Source organism: Lagopus leucura, unplaced genomic scaffold (assembly GCF_019238085.1).
Source record: "Lagopus leucura isolate 7727_CA_CO unplaced genomic scaffold, USGS_WTPT01 Super-Scaffold_760, whole genome shotgun sequence".
Classification (NCBI taxonomy): Eukaryota; Metazoa; Chordata; class Aves; order Galliformes; family Phasianidae; genus Lagopus; species Lagopus leucura.
Window position 1 is genome coordinate 4,654,701 of NW_024962257.1, and position 17,546 is coordinate 4,672,246.

Here is a 17,546-nt window from a genome sequence, read left to right on the forward strand (position 1 = left end):
TGATTCCATTCCCTCTGCCAGGGGCTCCCGCTTCTCTGTGTGCACGAGTTCCTCGCCTCTTCCCTCCTCCTCTCTTCCACTCCTGTTTTATTCACTGCTTTTCGAGGAATCTCTGTTCCTGGTAACTGTTCTCTGTAATAGAAACATCACTTTTTTGTCACTGTATTTATTCCTAATACAGCCGTGTGCGTCATGCTAGGTTCCCGTGGATGTAGCTGATCATTTTTATTTTGTAAATATAATTACCTAACTTTACGTAAACGATATCCTAATAAACTATTTTTGCACCACCCTTTGCATGCTGTCAGTGCAGCCTGTATTTGTTCCAACGACGAAACGACGCAAAGAAAGCAGGAGGCAGAGCCTGAACAGGGCGAGCTGTCTGCTTTTATAGTTACATTTCACAAAGAAAACACAACAAGTATGATTTTAACAATAAAATACTTAAAGGAGCATGTATTTAAACCTGCTGAACCAGACTTACTACAGAATAAACCGCCTCAGCTCCTCCCCCAGCTGCTACATCACAGATATAATGCATGGTTTTGTCTCCCCACACCCACGCCAACTCTCTCCAACACAACAAAACAAACCCTCAATCTGATGGTGTTACCCCCACATCCTAAACAATACCCTATGGATCTCCAGGAACTTGTATTGATTTGGATCTCGGAACCAAGCAACCCGCCAGTGCAAAACACTCCAGGTGATGTGGAGTTTGTCTGAGAAGTGGCACGTTAACACTGCGAGGTGCAGCATTTGTAGGGAGCAGTTTAAGCTCTAACTGGATCAGCACACACAGCTGCACTAAAAGTTGCAGGCAATGCTGCAAGTTACACTGCAGCTGCAGTTGCTCTTCAGACGAGGCCAACTGTGCCCACAGAACAGCTTCAGTTCTTTCTGGGGACTCCCTGCACTGCACTGCAGGAAGATGAGCTGGCACTGCTACCTGCTCTCACACATTGACACTGGAACTCTACTAACCTCAAACCAGAGGAAACTCATACCCAAACCAAAACTTCCTATTTCCCAGATTTCCTTTCACAAACTGTCAATAATTCACGCAAACAAAAGAACAACCACAGTGACATCTCCACCTACACAGCCCCCAGTTTTGCTGCAGCCCTCACAATCCTCCTTTCAGGGTACAGCTCCATCCCACAGCACCACGAGCTGGAGAACGCCCAGCTCCCTGCACAAGTCCTGAGCGCAGCTCAAACCTCACCTCCCCCATTGCAGGGCACAGCCACCAGCCTGCCCACAGCACCATTGCTCGTGTCCTCACAGAGCCCATCAGCTGGGTCATCACTGCTCGTTTAGCACACGAGGCACCTGTGGCAGTTTAGGGTGGAGAGCACTTCAGCTCAGGAGGAACTTAACGAAATTACAACCAGATGGGTAATACATCGATGGCTATAGATAATAATAAACCCCCCGAGTGCCACCTGTTCCACGCTCCTCCAGCTCAGGGAAGCCACTTAATCATTTTCTTTGGGAAAAAAACGTGTAGTTGCTAGGGTTGCACTCTTCCCAAATCCTTTCAAACTCATCCAGAAAAGGCTGCACGTACTCCATGTCCTCCATGATCACCACGTTCTCCTGGTTGCTATGGATGGCCTCCATGGTCCAGTTGAGGGAGCCCGTGATGAGCAGCTTCTTGTCCACGATGGCAAACTTGTGGTGCATGAAGGCCACGTCCTGGTTGTGACGCACCTGGATCCCTACAACGACACAAGGACGCGATGGGCAGGGATGGCACCCAGCCCCTCAGCAACACGAGCCACAAAGGCAGCACCCAGAGAAGTGCCACCAAAGGGAAACGATGAGGGGCTGCAAGGAGCTGAGCACAAGATACGTGCCCAGACACAGCAGCCAGCCTGACCTGCATCTGGCAGCAGCAATGCCGCAGCATGCACACGGTGCACTGCAGCTGGGCACAGTGCTGCTGGCAAACCTGCAGCTGGAGCCCAGCACGGGACACCAGGGAGCATGGCCGTGCTACAGCTGTGTGCAGCCCTAAGGGTCCCTCTCGCATCAGATCCATCCAGGAAACGACGCATCGCATTCCCACCAAGCGAGTGCCACCGGCTGGGCCCGGCACCGGGAAACACAGCTCACCCAGCAGCCGCAGCACGCCGATCTGCGAGCCCTTCAGCGCCATGTACTGCGAGTCCGTCACGACGCGGACGCGGACGCCGCGGCGGTGCAGGACGCAGACGGCCCGGCCCAGCTCGGGGCTGGAGAAGGCGAAGAGGCAGAGCTCGAGGGAGCGGCGGGCGGCCAGGAGACGCCGCAGGAGGCGGCTGAGGGAGCAGTCCGAGCGCGGCAGCGGGCACGGGCACGGCGCGGGGCGGCCGTCGCGGCCCTCCGCCTCCGCCAGCAGCTCCTCGGTGCAGCAGGGCCGCGACGGGAAGAAGAGCACCTCGCGCACCGCCCGGCGCCGCCGCCGCGCCGCCAGCAGCCAGGCCAGCCCCAGCCCGATCCCCAGCCCCAGCGCCAGGCCCGCCCGCATCGCCGCGGCCCCGCGCCGAGCCGAGCCTGGCAGCACGCGGCCCGCGCCTGGAAGCGGCCGGCCTGAAGGCGACCGCGAGCGCTCTGGGCGCGTGCCGAGTGACGGCAACAGCAGCAGCCGCGGCCGCGTGCGGAGCTGCGGGAACTCAATGCACAGCACGCACAGCCCGGCCGGCCCGCGCGCGCCTCCGGAGCGCGTCCACGCGCCGCTCCGTTCGCTCGGCAGCGGCCCGCTGGGGTTCGCGGACTCGGGCGGCTGCCGCCTTCCTTCGTCCAGCCGTGCGGGAGCCCACTGGGGAGCGGCCGGGAGCGCCGCCCGCACCTCCCTGCCCGCTGCGATGGAAGCGGCGTGAAGCCTGAGCTTGGGCTCACCTTTCTCTGCACGCAAACACGGCCGTAGGCAGGAACTGAGGGTTACGCGGCTTTAATGCTTGGAGGAACGATGCTTTAGAAACCAGGCGGCTCAGCTGTCAGAACATCTGAACGCCACACGGCTGGCCTGCTGGTGCACAGCTCTGGACTGAACCAGAACAGCTTCGAAGCAGAAAAATTACTTGATCACATGTAAGGTAGCCACGAGAACAAGCACCAACCTTGTACTTGAGATCCTGACTCACTAGTCCATGCTTTTCTATTTGCAGCTGCCATTTTTGTTTCCCTATCAGTGGACTCTATCCCATTTATTACTCAAAGTTTCCTTTCCTGTGGCTTGTGTACCTTTTCTCCCTCATTTCCTTATTGACGATGGGAAAACGCCTTTCTCGGAACCCTGAAATTAAATAACTGGCTGATTAACAGGGTAATGCATTTTTTTTTTTCTAAGTATGTTTGCTGTTTGAATATCCTGTCGTTATGTCCAGCCAAGCATTGTCAATTAACGTAACAGTAGCTCTTGTTCCACTCATGTAACAGACATTAAAGTTAAGAGGCTGTTAAATGCTGCACATTAGATCTGGGGTGCAGGAACTTGTGAATCAACTGCTGCTTCCCCAACCCCAACACACACACACTTAAATCAAGACAAAATGAGGCTTTGTCCATTTTATAAAAATAGCTCTTAATGAGATTTAATGTCTGTCTCCATTTTACAGATGTTCCAGACAAAAGCAACCTGCATATTTTATACAGAACAGAACTGGTTACAAGTTGGAACACCGGCTCTGAGCTCCATTCTTGTCCCAATGAGAGCAGTAGGTCACCTGGGTCAAACCTGCCTCGAGCTGGAAACAAACAGCTGTGGTAATGTCAAGTTTTCCCAAGAATGATCCAGGACAAAAACGCCATGACTTCACAACAGAAACAGTGATTCCTTACAATGCAGTTAAGGAATGTCTGTTTAGGTCATATAAAAACTGCACCAACGTTGTCTTGAACTATTAAGCATTCAAAATGGCTACTATAGAGTTATATAAGAAGGGAGCACCTACAGGTTGGATCTGCTTAACTTAATTAGGTAGCTAGAAAACTATTTCTGAAGACAAAAGAACACACCAGAGGCCTTACCCTGGAGAGGTAATCTTCATGATTTGGAAGGTTTGCAACACAGGCAAAACAAGGTGTTGTACCCTCAGGAGGGGCGAGCAGACTGCATTTTGAGACTTGTAGTATTACAATCCTCCCTCCCAGACAGGATTTCCAAAGCTAATGCTGAAACTGTCTCAAGTCAAGACATAAATAAATAGAAGCGGAGTGACGGGACTCCAACAGGATCCTCCTGACTTTTGCTACAGCAGAAAATAGTCTCTTCATAAATCTGAGTGGTTTTAAATAATTTACACGTGATCCATACCCTGTGACATCACTTATTTTTTGGTTCTTGGTCTCTCAGACATTTAGGAGCTGTATGTGAGATTCAGAGAGGTTAGCTACATCCATTCCAGGAGTTCTGGATGCTGTCACAGGTCTCTGAGTCTTGCCAATGAAATCTAAAACTGATTAAGCACCATAATGCCTTAGGATGACAGCACGGGATTTTAATTACTTCACGCTGATTCTTTGTGTTGCTGTATTTTAGTCTTGAGCGTGCAGGTCTAGGTTTAGAGTTTCAGGACAGACAGCAGCAGTGTTTATTAGCACTTATTAGTCCAGTCTCACAGCAATTAGAAAAGACTCAAGTGACTCTTCAAGTTAGTTTGAGGACCATTAGAATAGCGATGAGGTTTCACTGTCCTCCTAATGCACATGCTGCAGGCTCAGCAGTGGTAACTTGGGGTTCCCTGCAATTATCTGAAGGCAGCAAGTGAGGTTGGGCACCCTTTAGTTCCGAGACTCCGAGGACGTCGGGCTGCGAACTGTTGACATCAGGTGGGACTTGTATGTCTTGCTCAGGCCAGTCATCCAGAACTTCAGAAGCTTGACATTGTCCTCCTCTGCAGCTCCCAGAATGCTCAACAGTTTCTGGGTATCTTCCTTGGGTCTGCTGTCCACTTTGGTGAATTTGAAGAGGACCTTCACTTTACTGCAGGAAAGAGGAACTCCTGTCACCACTACAATTCACTCGTGTGCATCAAACAGGCAGTGAGCGCTAACTGCAACTTCTCTCAGCACCTACTGCAACTCACATTAATAAAAGTCTCAGCACTATTCCACAGAGACTGTTCTCCAGCTTTCAACAAAGGAAGTGGGGGAAGAAGGGCACAAGGGAGATTAGTTAAGGGGAATTAGTCATTTTCATTAGTAATACATGCGCTCCTACTCTTCTTCATTCTTGTTAGAAGTAAAATAATTAGCTCTGACAACTGGGAATCTCCCTGGGAGGCTCATCATGCCCATCTGGCCTTGAGATAACTTCTCAACATGGTGACATTCTGTGAATTATTTCACATGACTGTTTGGTCTTCCTCTCTAACTACCTGCATCTTTGAAACGTGCTGCCTGCAGGCACAGCCATGACATCTGTTTGGCACGTTCCCTGCACTGGAACACAGGGTTCATGGACAGGCTTAGATGTTTGCATTCTTAATCCTCATCATGTGTGTAAGGCTGACAAGTATTGTCACGTAGGTGAACTCCAGATGCAAGAACTGAAGCGTAAAGGTTAAGAACTGCTGAAAGCCAAAGAAGAGAGGATCAAAGCAGAATTCTGACACTCTCATCTCCCATGAGTAAAGCTGACTGCTCTCAAGACTGAAGTAGAAGTTATCTGACTACAAGTTTGCCCTGTGCTGTAGTGTAACCATTCCAGGATTCACGCCAAAGCTGTTTCTCTGACTGCAGCAGGAGCAGTACTTACTTCATCCACTCCTCTTTCAGGCAAACAAGGCACTGATCCACAACATCTACAGAAAGGTTCTGGTTGGTCAGAGCAGCTTCGATCTTGTTCAAGATTGTAGGACCAACTGCAGGATCAGAAAGAAGGGAAATGGTGAGAAACAGGATTTGCAATCTATAGGTGGTAACTGACAGCTTTGCTGGTAATACCAAGGACTGACCCATTTATCCTGAGTACCTGCTGGAATTACAGGTGAATACCTGTTTGTTCCACCTCTTAGTCTGTTACAGAGTCCTGGTTTGCACTCATTTCTCACCAGTACTTTGACCTGGTGCATCAATGCAGTTTCTTTCTATACACAGAAAGCTGAAGCATTAATAACAGCACAGCCAGTTTCAGCACAGAACATTATCTCTGAACTCATCACACCAAATTCCTGCTCAAGTCAGGAAGAAATCTACCTGTTCTAGAAGGTGAAAGAACAGGCCTCCACAGCCTGCCTTCATTTCACATGTTTTTAGAGGCTATAAAAGATCATTCCACTAATAAACCTCTGATCCAAGATGCAACGTTGTATTTTGTACAGGATCCTGGGACATGCACACAGGTTCAGGGGCCCTTGTTTATAAGGCTCACCTTTAAAATGAAGTTACAGTGAGCTCTATCAATAGCTCAGTACATATGCAAAGCTATGAAAAACCTTCATGCTGTTTATTATATACATGCATATGTATAAATAAAAATATACATTAAAAAGCTAACCAACCTGAGGCATTCCTTTCCTGGACAATTTATAGTATTCCCCAGGAGTCTATTTTCCCAGCTCTCTATTGCCTAGTAAGCACGATGCTGTGATTAATAGCCTGTCTTGGACAATTTTTGTCCTGAAGCTCCTAGACATGCCATTATCAGATAGAAAATAGCTATAATTATATACATTGGACCTACAGCAGCTGCTGGAGCTCAGAAATAATTCTGCAGAGGGAGTGAATCTTTGCTTTACACTGTAGCTGAATGTTCAGTGGACAGAGTTAACCACCTGTCTGTGTCTTTTGAGACAGACAACGATGCCAATGCGTTTAAGTTTGGACTTCCAGAAAATAGGAGATGGGTTGGACCTGACCAGAATCACATCGACTTGCAAGTGCTCAAAGTCACTGAACAAAGCAGGTAAAGAAAGGTCTGCCACTTCTGTATCAGTTGTATCAGTCCATCAGGTGGAGTGTGGGGCACGATGAGCAACACCACAGTCCTTACACGTTTAGCAGCTTAAACCAGAGACATTCAAACCGAACTGATGAGTACTTCAGGATAGAAAGTGCCTGTCATAGTTTTCAAAAGAATTTCCCTACAATTGCTACTGAATCCACGTTACAGAATTTGTTTCCCATTCCTGAGGATTAATAAGCAAAACACCGATCTGCTAAACAGACCATGGTAGACATAACCTAAACAGCTGTAAATTCTCAGCCCCTGTCCTAGAGAGGTTTGGCCTTCTACTCTGACTTCCTTAAAGGCCAGCACATGAACGGCATAAAAAATGGTTAAAGATCAGGATTCTTATTTGATTCTTCAGGGTCCAAAGCACCCACCTCGATCTGCTGCAACAGGACTGCCACTGGTGACAACAAACTCATACTTGTTGAGGGACTGCTCATCTTCAAGCAGAGTTGGGTAGAGAGTGGAGCGGGTAGCAGCGCGAACTTCCACGAGGACTGCAAACTCTAGAGCAACAGGAGCCCAAAACAACATTATCTATAATGGCCCAGATTCTAAAGCACAGCTGCAAACTCTGCTCCAAAAACCCACAGTTCTGTCAGCTCACAACACTTGGTCAGTAGGAACAGGACTGTCAGCTGTGGTGCTGTTAGTGCTTACAATAGGGACACGCTTTCAACAACTGATCAGGCAGGGATATGGGGAAGAGAAGTGGTGAAGACTGAAGTTCATGCAGCATTTTTAGACTCTCTGATAATTCTGTCATGAAAAATATCAACATCCCTTTAACAGAATACGAGATGGAGAGTTCTTACCGGATGACAATATGTGGGATGGGATTTGGACATGTGGGCTGAGCCCTAAGAAGTTACACCGATATGCCTCTTCATACTGATCGCTGTAGGGGATGATCCGCACACAACCAACAGGCAGCATGGTCTAAAGAAAGAAGGAAACTTGCTGAGAGAACCAGTGGATATAAATCAGCAAAGCAACTTTCAAGACCAGCCAAGAATCGGAGGACTGCTGATGGAAATATTCTGCTGATCAGAAGGGGAGAGGGGGGATCAGAAATATCACACTCAGCTTGAAAGAAAGACTGTACAGTTGCTATCTATGGACAACCACAAAATCCAAAGGTTGAACTTTCTTCTCCCCTCAAAATCATGCAATTTACAACACATTTTCCAGAAAATGACACATTAGAGGCAGGTTATTATGAAAGCTGGACCTCTCAAACATATGTAAAAACAAGCAGCCAAGAAAAAAAAGGAAAAGGTCTCTACCCGTAGCACATCAAAAGCAGACTGGACAAGATCCATGTCTCGAGCTTTCCAGATGACCTGGTTCCCCATCAGAACATGCCAAGCCAGCATGCGGAATGCTGAAGCCCCAAGAACCTGAAATGAAACCAAACTGCCCTGTTAGAAAACACCCCACAGAGGAAACTGTCTGGAACCAAAGAGCAGGACATGGAAATTTAGCAAACTGTGTGCTGACAGCAGTTCAAAACCTAGTACCAAGATTCAGTATTTCTCTGTCAGGTGCTAAAGGTGTCAGACTCATGCAAAGTAATTTTTACCCCCTCTTACAGTTTCAAGAATAAACAGCAGCAAAGTACCACCTTGCCAACGTGCCAAGCAATGATCTGAGCCAGTATCGAGCCCAGCAAGAGCACAGCTCAATTTCTACACTCTCTCAAATCCTTCAGCTCTCTGGCAAGATGACACGAATCAGCCTGCTTCTTGGCCTAGTCAGTGGTTGTCAAGATAAATACAGGCCTGCTTGGAATGGAACTGAATGACTTCTATTAGGAGATAACTTTCACCCATTTCTCTGATCTGTGTTATGTTCATAACAGCGATTCTGGCATGAAAGATGTAACAATTTTCTTAGATAAGCCTTTGAAGGTGGCTAAAAGTTGCAATATGGTGTATTTTAATAGCTTCTAGCATTCCAAATTAGGAGAAAGGAGGACAAGCAGCAGATAAAGAGATATAGCAGGTAAAAAACATAGGAGCTACTTGTCAAGAGCATCCAGGAAAACAAGCTGGTGTAAAATTAACTGTGGGTCTCAAGCACAAAGCCTTCTTCCTCAGAGTAGCTGGAAGCAATGGTGACAAGCTAAATCCATACAGACTGAACCATTTGTTCTGTTGCTCCCTTTTTTTCTTTCTTTTTTCCTGAAACACTTTTGTTGTAAGCAAACAATGCTTAGCTTTGAACATGCTGCATAACCTCTGCATTTACTGACATTGCTTTTGGGAAGGACAGAAGTGCAGAACTTGAGAGAAATCACATGATCCCATCCACATGACAGATGATTGCAAGAGGCTCAGGACAAACAGAGCGTGACCTCAGAGACAGCCAGAATCTCAGAAATGCAGTTAACACTGTTACTGCTATGTAGGCACTGCCTTGAACAAGAAACAAATGCAAACTGCAGGAAAAACATGTATCCTTGTCAAAATACAGTATTGGAAGAATGAGAAGTTATCAGCTTGTGAATTCAGAATCAAAGTAAACTCATTCCTCTCTCACCTGCCTCATATGCCTGAGAGAGCGGAAGATGGACAGCCTTCTGTGAGCTACATTCCACCTGCTGCAATCCGGCATCAGGGACGTTTCAGGAGAGCATTTAGAGAGCTCCTGCCCTTCTGCAACATCTGGCTGGGAAGAAGGCTTCTCTTCTTCCTCAGACCCATCCCAGCCTTCTGACTCTTCTTGGAGGTCTAGCAAACAAACAGACAAAAACAACCTGAGTTCCCATTAAAATTGCTGCTATCTAGGATTGGGAATTGCCTGAGAAGTGCCTACACAAACTACAGATAACTGTTTTTGGCTGTATGTGGAGAGAGAGCATTTGGAACACAGTAACTGAAAACAACAGCGTTACAGCCTTAAAGTTTTGCAGCTCAGACATAAAATCACCATTGGAAGGTCAACAAGGAACGTTCATCTTTTACAGAACAAAAGGTTGCATCCCCCAACCAGCTGTGCGTCCTCTGTGCTTGCTTTAAGGGCCACTGCCACAGCTTTTGCAGATTCTTTTCTAAATGGAGTAATAAAATCATTAAATATGAGAAGAATTTAAAATTCTTTAATTTTAGAAATTTGGTAGGACAAAAGAGCAAGAAGAAAGCTCCATATTTTGACTGCAAATTCCTCTGGCTATGGAGATTAATTGGGAAGGCCAGCCCAGAGAACAATAATGACAATGATGCAATGTTACTACAAAACAATAAACAACATAAGTGTATGCAGAGAGCCTACAATGCCAAAGGCCTTGATTTCACATTCCTGGCAGTCACAGGAAAGCACATCAGCTGCTGCAGGGCTACCACTAAGGTGAAGTCCAAGACAGACAGTTGCACTTACTATGCTGGCAAAAGATTTTGGTGTTTTACCAGTCACAGCATTCTTAGAGGATCTTCCAGCTCTGGAAACTCTGACCTCACCTGCAAGTTTTTCCATCTGAACAAGGGTGTCTTCAGTTGGAGCTCCCTCCAGAAGTTTTTCTGTGAGTCGGCTGCCACAAGCTTTCAGAAGCCTGGAGACATTGAAAGAACAAGTGGAAGCAGCATTTATTAAGCCTGCTTGCTAAGTGACACAATTTAGAAAGCAATCTGTGTAACAAAATATTCAACCATTAACCAATACGTGTTTCTTACTGACACACCTACGTGTTCCTTCGTCCCAGGTACCAGTGCATCTTACAGCTGCAGCAGCACAAGGCCTTTCAGTGACTGAGCAACACATCTATCCCCATCCAAGTCACATGCCACCACTGCATCCCTCTCTGTGGCATCTTTCCATCTGATGAGCAAACACACCAAGGTCTGGGAGCGTCTTTTCTTGCATTTTTCCTTACTTTCCCTTGTACTTCAGTTTTTCCATAGGAGCTTTACTTCACAGCAACAAGAACTACTTCTGTCCTAAAGCCACTGTGAGGCTTTCTGAGCTTAGCTTCCTCTAATTCAGAGCCTACTTCGCAAAGTCCACCTTGCTGCATCAAGAGAAACAACCCAAACATTCCCACCCTTTAAAAAAAAAAAAAAAAAGGCAACATCTTCTTTGTGAAGGAGGCCTAGAAGCTAGGAACACAAGTGGCATTACCAAGCAAAGGAAGTGTGCAAACATGCCCACAGGTTCTCGTCGTTGGTCAGCGATGTCAAGGAGCGGGCTGCGTTGCCGTTGCGCTGGTGCAGGAAGGGGGTGAATGCTGTGTTCATCCGCTGGGCTCGCTGAGGGCACCCAAACTGCTCTGCTTCAAACACCTGCAGCACAGGAGGAGGACAGTTGACAGCCTGATAGAGTGCTGACAGGAAACTAACATCACCAAAACGCTGTGGAACAGCCACTGGTGAAAGGGGTGCATCAAACACAGTCACTCAGATGCACTGCAAATAATGAGGGAAGGAAAAAACACCTCATTCTTAGGTTGATTAACATTATCACTGAGTAACACATCCGCTCCCAAAACGTTGCCCTTCACTACTTTGGGTACTTAAATCCTAACGGAGCTATCGTGTGCCAGTTTGGAGTCTGAAAATCATCACAGATGGCTTTAAAGGACAAAGAGAGCCTGTCCCCTCTCTCCTATACACCCAGATACACGCTGCCCTTTTATGCCTTAAACACTAACCTGACTGCAGTGAGCAAGAGCAGCTTTTGCACTAAGATGCAAAGAACCTCACAATGCTGTATCAGTGCTGAGCCAAAAGGATTCATTCGCTGACCCACCTTCAGTGCTTTGCCCTGAAGCTCATCGATGATGCCTCTGATTTTTCCCAACAAGAAAGGCCATGAGTTGATGAGGTAAATCCGGTCCATCATGATAGTGATGATGCTGTACCAGCGCTGGAAACCTCGGGCCAGGCTGTCTTTGATAAAGAAGGTGTGGCTGAACACAAAACCATGCTGTTCGTCTCCAAAAAATATAGGCCCTTCACGTCCTGGGCAGACCTGAATGGAAGGGACACACAGACCAAACAAGCTCAGCTGGAGGAGTATGAACTGCAGAACTAAAGCTTGCTGCTATTTAACAGACATTTGATGAATAAAACAAGCTTGTTTTTGTTTTTGTTTTTTTTTTTTTAAGGCTGCTATCCAAAACCTGTGGTCAAGCAGACCTATACAAACATAATGAAGCCTTCAATTTAACTTTATTTCATAGATTTAGCTCAATTCAGCTACAAAATTGTGGAGAAATCACAAGAAATTGCTGATCCTGGCACACAAACACTAGCCTGCAAGGCTCTCCCTCCACTTATATGAGATGCTGAATGTTGGCGGTCTGTAAAGGCCAATTATTTCTCAATACAAAGCAACAGATGCCAGCATTTTTACACAAACAATTTCTCAGTTTATATTAAAAACACACAAACAAGAATCAACCAGCAATAAATGCACAGGAGTGAAAATAACAAAAACTTGTACATCTCAGAAATCAAGAGGAAAGCATCGCCCAGGCTATCAAAGATCACCCTTAAAAATTCCCACCAACCCCAGAACAAACAGACTTCACATCTTTCTTTCCACCTCCATTCCCTCCTTCTTCCAGACCGTACAGTGCAGCAAAGCAGCACGTTGGATTTGAAGCAGTGTGTGAGGCCCTAAACAGGATTTCTTCCTGGACTGCCAGACTTACCTCACAGCTCAGACTGCGGACGCAGGCCTGGCGCACAATGCTGAACAGCTGGGGATGGTTGGGGTGTTGGTGACTGACATACTTGATGGAAGTCTCCTTGTCATGGCTGACAAATCCGGGATGTCCTCCTGCAAGAGAGCGGCAACCCTGAAGACAGAAAAGCAAATCCAAGCATAAATGAACACGCAGATGGCCGAGGTTTCCAACTGCCTCTGCATTTTCCCTTCAAAACGTAGCGTGACATTATTTAAACACACAGATATCAACTCAGGCATTCAGACCGCGAGCAATTTGAGTCAGGATCAGCACTCGAACTCAGATCCTCAAATGGCACTCTGTGCAACATACGCCAGTTTTCCACTCGTTAATTTGACGGTGATGGCTCTGCAAGCACTACACGTCAGTTAACAGCACCTGTATAACCAACTGGCCAACAAAAGCACTGGCCATCACCTAAAGGAAAGCAAATAACTCAGATCAAGTAGCTCAGATCAAGGGCTAATAGTAGCCACACTAAAGAACAACTGAGAACGTAGATTTTCTCTACCATTTTAATAGCTTCGAGAGGTTTATTTTTTTTCATTGCTTTTTTCATTTTTTTTGACATTGCTGCTAAAGATTACTATTATTACTATTAATCAGTGTCAGAACCTGGTCTAATGAAGCAAAAAACCCTCGAAGTCTGAGGGAAGCATTTATCACACGTGAAAATCACAGACATAAGGCTTAAAAAGACCTCAACAAAGGATCTCGCCAAAGTCTATTTGCTTAATAACAGTTCCTTCAATTTCTGCCACCGGTCACTGCAGTTTGTAAGGACTTTTTTAGTACCTCCAGTTACATGAATGTATAGGAGTAGTTCACGTGTGTTTTTCCTTCCTCCTAAACACAGCAATTTGAACCGGAGAATCCAAGAGCCCTTTAGTAAAGCAAAGAAGCACCGATGGTCTGTGTACAGGTATTCATACTTGCCTCACACATGTCTGACTTCTTTGGCCCTGGACTGCTGGAGTCAGCACTAGCACCTTCAGCTGGGCTGTGTGAGCGGATCCTGCTGCTCATCTGGATGCCTCCTTCCTCCTCTTCCGCTTGCTCATTCTGCCCAGAGATATCCCCGCTGCCTGCGCCTTGAGGGAGCGGTGAGTGTAGGACCTCAGTGCAAAAGAGGGTGCGGGGACCGTGGAGCTCACAAAAATGGCAGAGGGCGACAATAGCATTCATAGCGAGAGCTCAGCACATCCGTCAGGGTCTCCTGCAGATGAGCGATAAAATATATATATATATCTAAATATCTACTTGTGACCATAACAGCTGTTAGAACAACTCCTGGGCCTGCTGGATGTCAATGCTGATCTATGTCCTCCCAAGAGCTGCTCAGCCAGAGCGTCCACACAATTCCACCCTGGGGTGTGCTCATATCTCAGGCTTTGACAGGACGGGCCCAGAGCACGACAATCACCCAGCATTTGGACACCTCAGACTTTGCTGGGATGGGACCAGGCAGAACCAATGCTTCTGTGCTCAGCCATCCTTAAAGACCTCCACGCAAATTTGCCTTAGCCAAATTGATGGAATGGCTGAGGTGAGAAGGGACCTCAGAGCTCATCCAGCCCCACCTCTGCCACGGGCTGGCTGCCCTCCCAGCTCGGGCTGCCCAAGGCTCACCCACGGCCTCGGGCACCTCCAGGGATGGGCACCCACTGCTCCGGGAGCGGTGCCAGCGCTTCACTGCCCTCTGAGCAAAGGATTTCTCTCTCGCATCTAACCCAAACCTCCCCTCTTCCAGCCTAAAGCCGTTCCCCCTCGTTCTAGGCCTATAGGCCCGCCAGGCGCTGTGTGCCCAACCCGGCACCCCGGTTGCCCCCCGGCCGGGCCCGGCCCCGGCCCCGCTCAACGCCCGGTTCCCTCAGCCCCAACCCAACCCCAGCTCACCCCCTGCCCACCCCCAGCTCCGCTCCCCTTCCCACTCACCGCGGCTCCGGGCTCCCCGCCCCGGCCCGTCCCGTGGCTGCGGGCAGCTGACACACGCTGACCGCCGGCCCGTACCATCCCACCGGGCCGATGGGGGGTGGCTGGGGAGGAAAGCAGGCAGCTCCGCGCTGCTCAACGGCCGCCGAGGAGTGGGACGAGGATAGAGACAAAGCGGGACGAGGACGCAGCTGCCGGCCGGACGCGGGCGGGCTGCCAACGAAGCTCTCGGTGCCCTCTTCCCCCCCGCAGAAGCGGCAATGACCGCGGCCCGCACCGCCCTGTCACGGGGCTGGGCGCAGCCACTGCTCGGAGCGCAGGGGGGGGGACAAGAGAAGTGCCTGCCGACCCTCCTTCCTTCCCACGCTATGCCCCAAACTACCGCCGGACCGAGCACAGCAGATTCGAACATTCGACATCCCGGGCCCGGACCTTGGCCGCCGCCTGCGCTCTCGGCCGGACGCTGAGGGCAGAGCGGGGTTGCTCTTCCCCCCCCAATTCCCCGCCAAGTGGTGCGGTCCGCGTCGCGGTCACGTGACCGCCAGCCACGGGGAGAGCGGGCAGGAAGGGGCGGGGCGGCCATGCGCCTGCGCAGTGCGCTCAGCCCGGCGCTGAGGGGCGCCGCCTTCTGAGGGCGCTGAACTTGGGAAGCGGGAGGGGAGTAACGTGCATCTGCCTTTAGCGGCAGCTGGAAGCGCACACGGGTAGCTCCGATCCGACAAAGGGAGCAGACACCTCACCTGTCTTAAAAGTAACACTGTGCTACGATGTTGGTCCTCTGTTGAGCAGCTCCAGCGATGCCCCAAGGGCTCAAGGTCTGGAAAAGGACAAAACAGCCCTTCAACCTGGAACCTTTGGTGCTTTCCAGTCTCAAAATAAGCAACTGCTGGATTTCTCCACCAACCTTTTTACACTGGGGATGATCTCTAAGATTCAAGTCCTAAAGGCCCTTGCATTACAACAAAGTCATTCTGCAGAGCACATCTGGTAATACTGCAGGGCAATTGAACCCTGAGAAGCAGCAGCCAGGGCTGCTAACAATACAGCACAGCTCTGGGTACCAGAGCCACGTGTGGACTAAAACTTGACCTTCTGCTGAAGAAAACAATACTCAGCTGGTCAGATCACAACACAAAGATCAGCTCTGAACTGAACTGATAAAAGCCTGCAAATGTCTGATCCAAAGTCCATCTGATCCCAGAGCCAGTGCTGGCCAAAGGCCCGTAGCAGCACTTTCCAAGAAGACAGACTGTGGGCACAAAAATAAAACTGCTTGTTCTACTCGTTGAGAGCTCTGAGAAGCCACCAGAGCAGTTCCTGAGCACAGAGCAGTGCTGGACACGGACACCTAGCAGCCTCCTGCTGCCAGCCACAATCATGTCCCGAGAACCAACAAGAACAAAAGACCCCCCCCAAAAAACCTAGAGAAAAAACGCAAATACAAAAGCCCTACCATCTCATTCTTTCAGGCCAACCATTTAAGACAAACTAAGAATGACTCATTTGTTATCTTTATTTACCAATAGTACATTTAAACAACTTGTCAGGACTAACCTCCTCAGCTGGTGTGGCCATGCAGAAAACATTTCCTAAGTTACACAGATCACCTATGACAACACACACAATGGGTTGCAGTTGCACTGTCTAGTAGAGGTGGGAAGTTGCCTGGAAGGAGGCAACCTGAGTCATGCAGAAGCATGTGGTGCGATGGCAGCACTACAGGTGTGTTAGCAAAGGTCAGTAACTAGGGCTCCCATCTGAAACAAAAACAGAAGGGGTGCTTGTATGCGGATTCTAGCCTTTTTTCTTTGAAAATGAACAAAAAAACTTCCACATAATTTTATTACCAGCTAAGCATGACTGAACTGGACCCCCCTCCGGTGGCTAAGAACTGTAGTTGCAAGTCTAGGGCTCCCTTTAGAGCTGCACTTTCTCTCTTTGCAAATTATGATGCATGAAACTGCGAGTTAGATATCAAAGCATGCACTCAGGATTTTGTGAGCACATCTTCCAGCCATGCACAATGGGAAGAACTAGCCACAGGCTTCTGAGAGTCTGCAGTTCAGAGAAGCATAGCACACAGTGTTCTTACATTTGATCAAGGGTCCTTCCTTGCAATAAATACAAATTAAAACCGGAAAGCTCAAGTGTTCTCAAAGCGTCTCAGCTCACCACAGCCCATGCAATTAGTTCCAAGACTTGAAGGAGCTTCTTCATTAAAAAATGTGACTTAATTTCAACAGTATCTCAAGACACGCAGACGCTAGACCTTATGCATTTAAATCAAACCATTACTTAAAAGCCCTTCCCCAAAGCACTTCTGGGGAATACTTCCTTACAGGTGGGACCTGACTTCAAATTTTCCAACAGCAACTAAGAATGTGCCTCCTTAAAAAACAGATTAAGAAAAATAGGGTAATATATCACTTGAAAATACTACATAGATCTGTCTACCATTCCTTTTGATGTGCAGTACCGATTTATTTTATCTACGTTATGAAAAAAAAAACAGGAAACAGCTGCTGCTATTTACCAGGTGCATCTACTAATTTGCTTGTAATTCCACAGATATAAAGCCATTCACCAGCTCTCAGAATGTCCATGCTTACTAATAGGAACCAGCAATACGAAAGCTCAGCCACTGCAGAGAGAACATTTCTGGTTCTCCTCAGGCTTCATGAAAGCATTCTGCATACATTCTTCTCCTGGCAGGTGAGCCTTTGGCAATGAAACGTGAGCCATCACCATTTGTGTTTACATGGCAGTTTGGGATTAGTCATTTGCAGTACTCTACTGCACACAACTGTAAACATTCCTATAACCCAGCTTTGTGCCTGACCCCACAACAGAGCTCATCAGCCTTTAACACTTCTACAGTACCAGAGCAAAAAGTTGCATAAGCATTTTCAGCACTGAAATCACTGCAGGATTAACTAGGGGAAAAAAAAAAAACATTAAAAATCATATTTAATTACAAGACCAGTAAGG

General features: G+C 47.9%; 2 protein-coding genes across 2 annotated transcripts; both read right to left on the reverse strand.

Annotated features, from left to right (window-relative positions):
* Positions 1 to 365: 365 nt before the first annotated feature.
* PLD6 (phospholipase D family member 6) lies at positions 366 to 2,512 on the reverse strand. Its single transcript, XM_042864065.1, has 2 exons — positions 2,119 to 2,512; positions 366 to 1,721 (listed from the first exon to the last, which is right to left on the reverse strand). The coding sequence occupies exons 1-2, from the start codon at positions 2,510 to 2,512 to the stop codon at positions 1,483 to 1,485; spliced, it is 633 nt and encodes a 210-aa protein (XP_042719999.1). The 3' UTR covers positions 366 to 1,482.
* A 1,035-nt stretch (positions 2,513 to 3,547) lies between these two features.
* Positions 3,548 to 14,812, reverse strand: FLCN (folliculin). The gene is made up of 12 exons (XM_042864064.1): positions 14,562 to 14,812; positions 13,563 to 13,842; positions 12,591 to 12,737; positions 11,684 to 11,905; positions 11,057 to 11,217; positions 10,399 to 10,490; positions 9,482 to 9,672; positions 8,227 to 8,340; positions 7,756 to 7,879; positions 7,315 to 7,446; positions 5,744 to 5,849; positions 3,548 to 4,969 (listed from the first exon to the last, which is right to left on the reverse strand). The coding sequence occupies exons 2-12, from the start codon at positions 13,809 to 13,811 to the stop codon at positions 4,768 to 4,770; spliced, it is 1,740 nt and encodes a 579-aa protein (XP_042719998.1). The 5' UTR covers positions 13,812 to 13,842; positions 14,562 to 14,812; the 3' UTR covers positions 3,548 to 4,767.
* Positions 14,813 to 17,546: the final 2,734 nt, after the last annotated feature.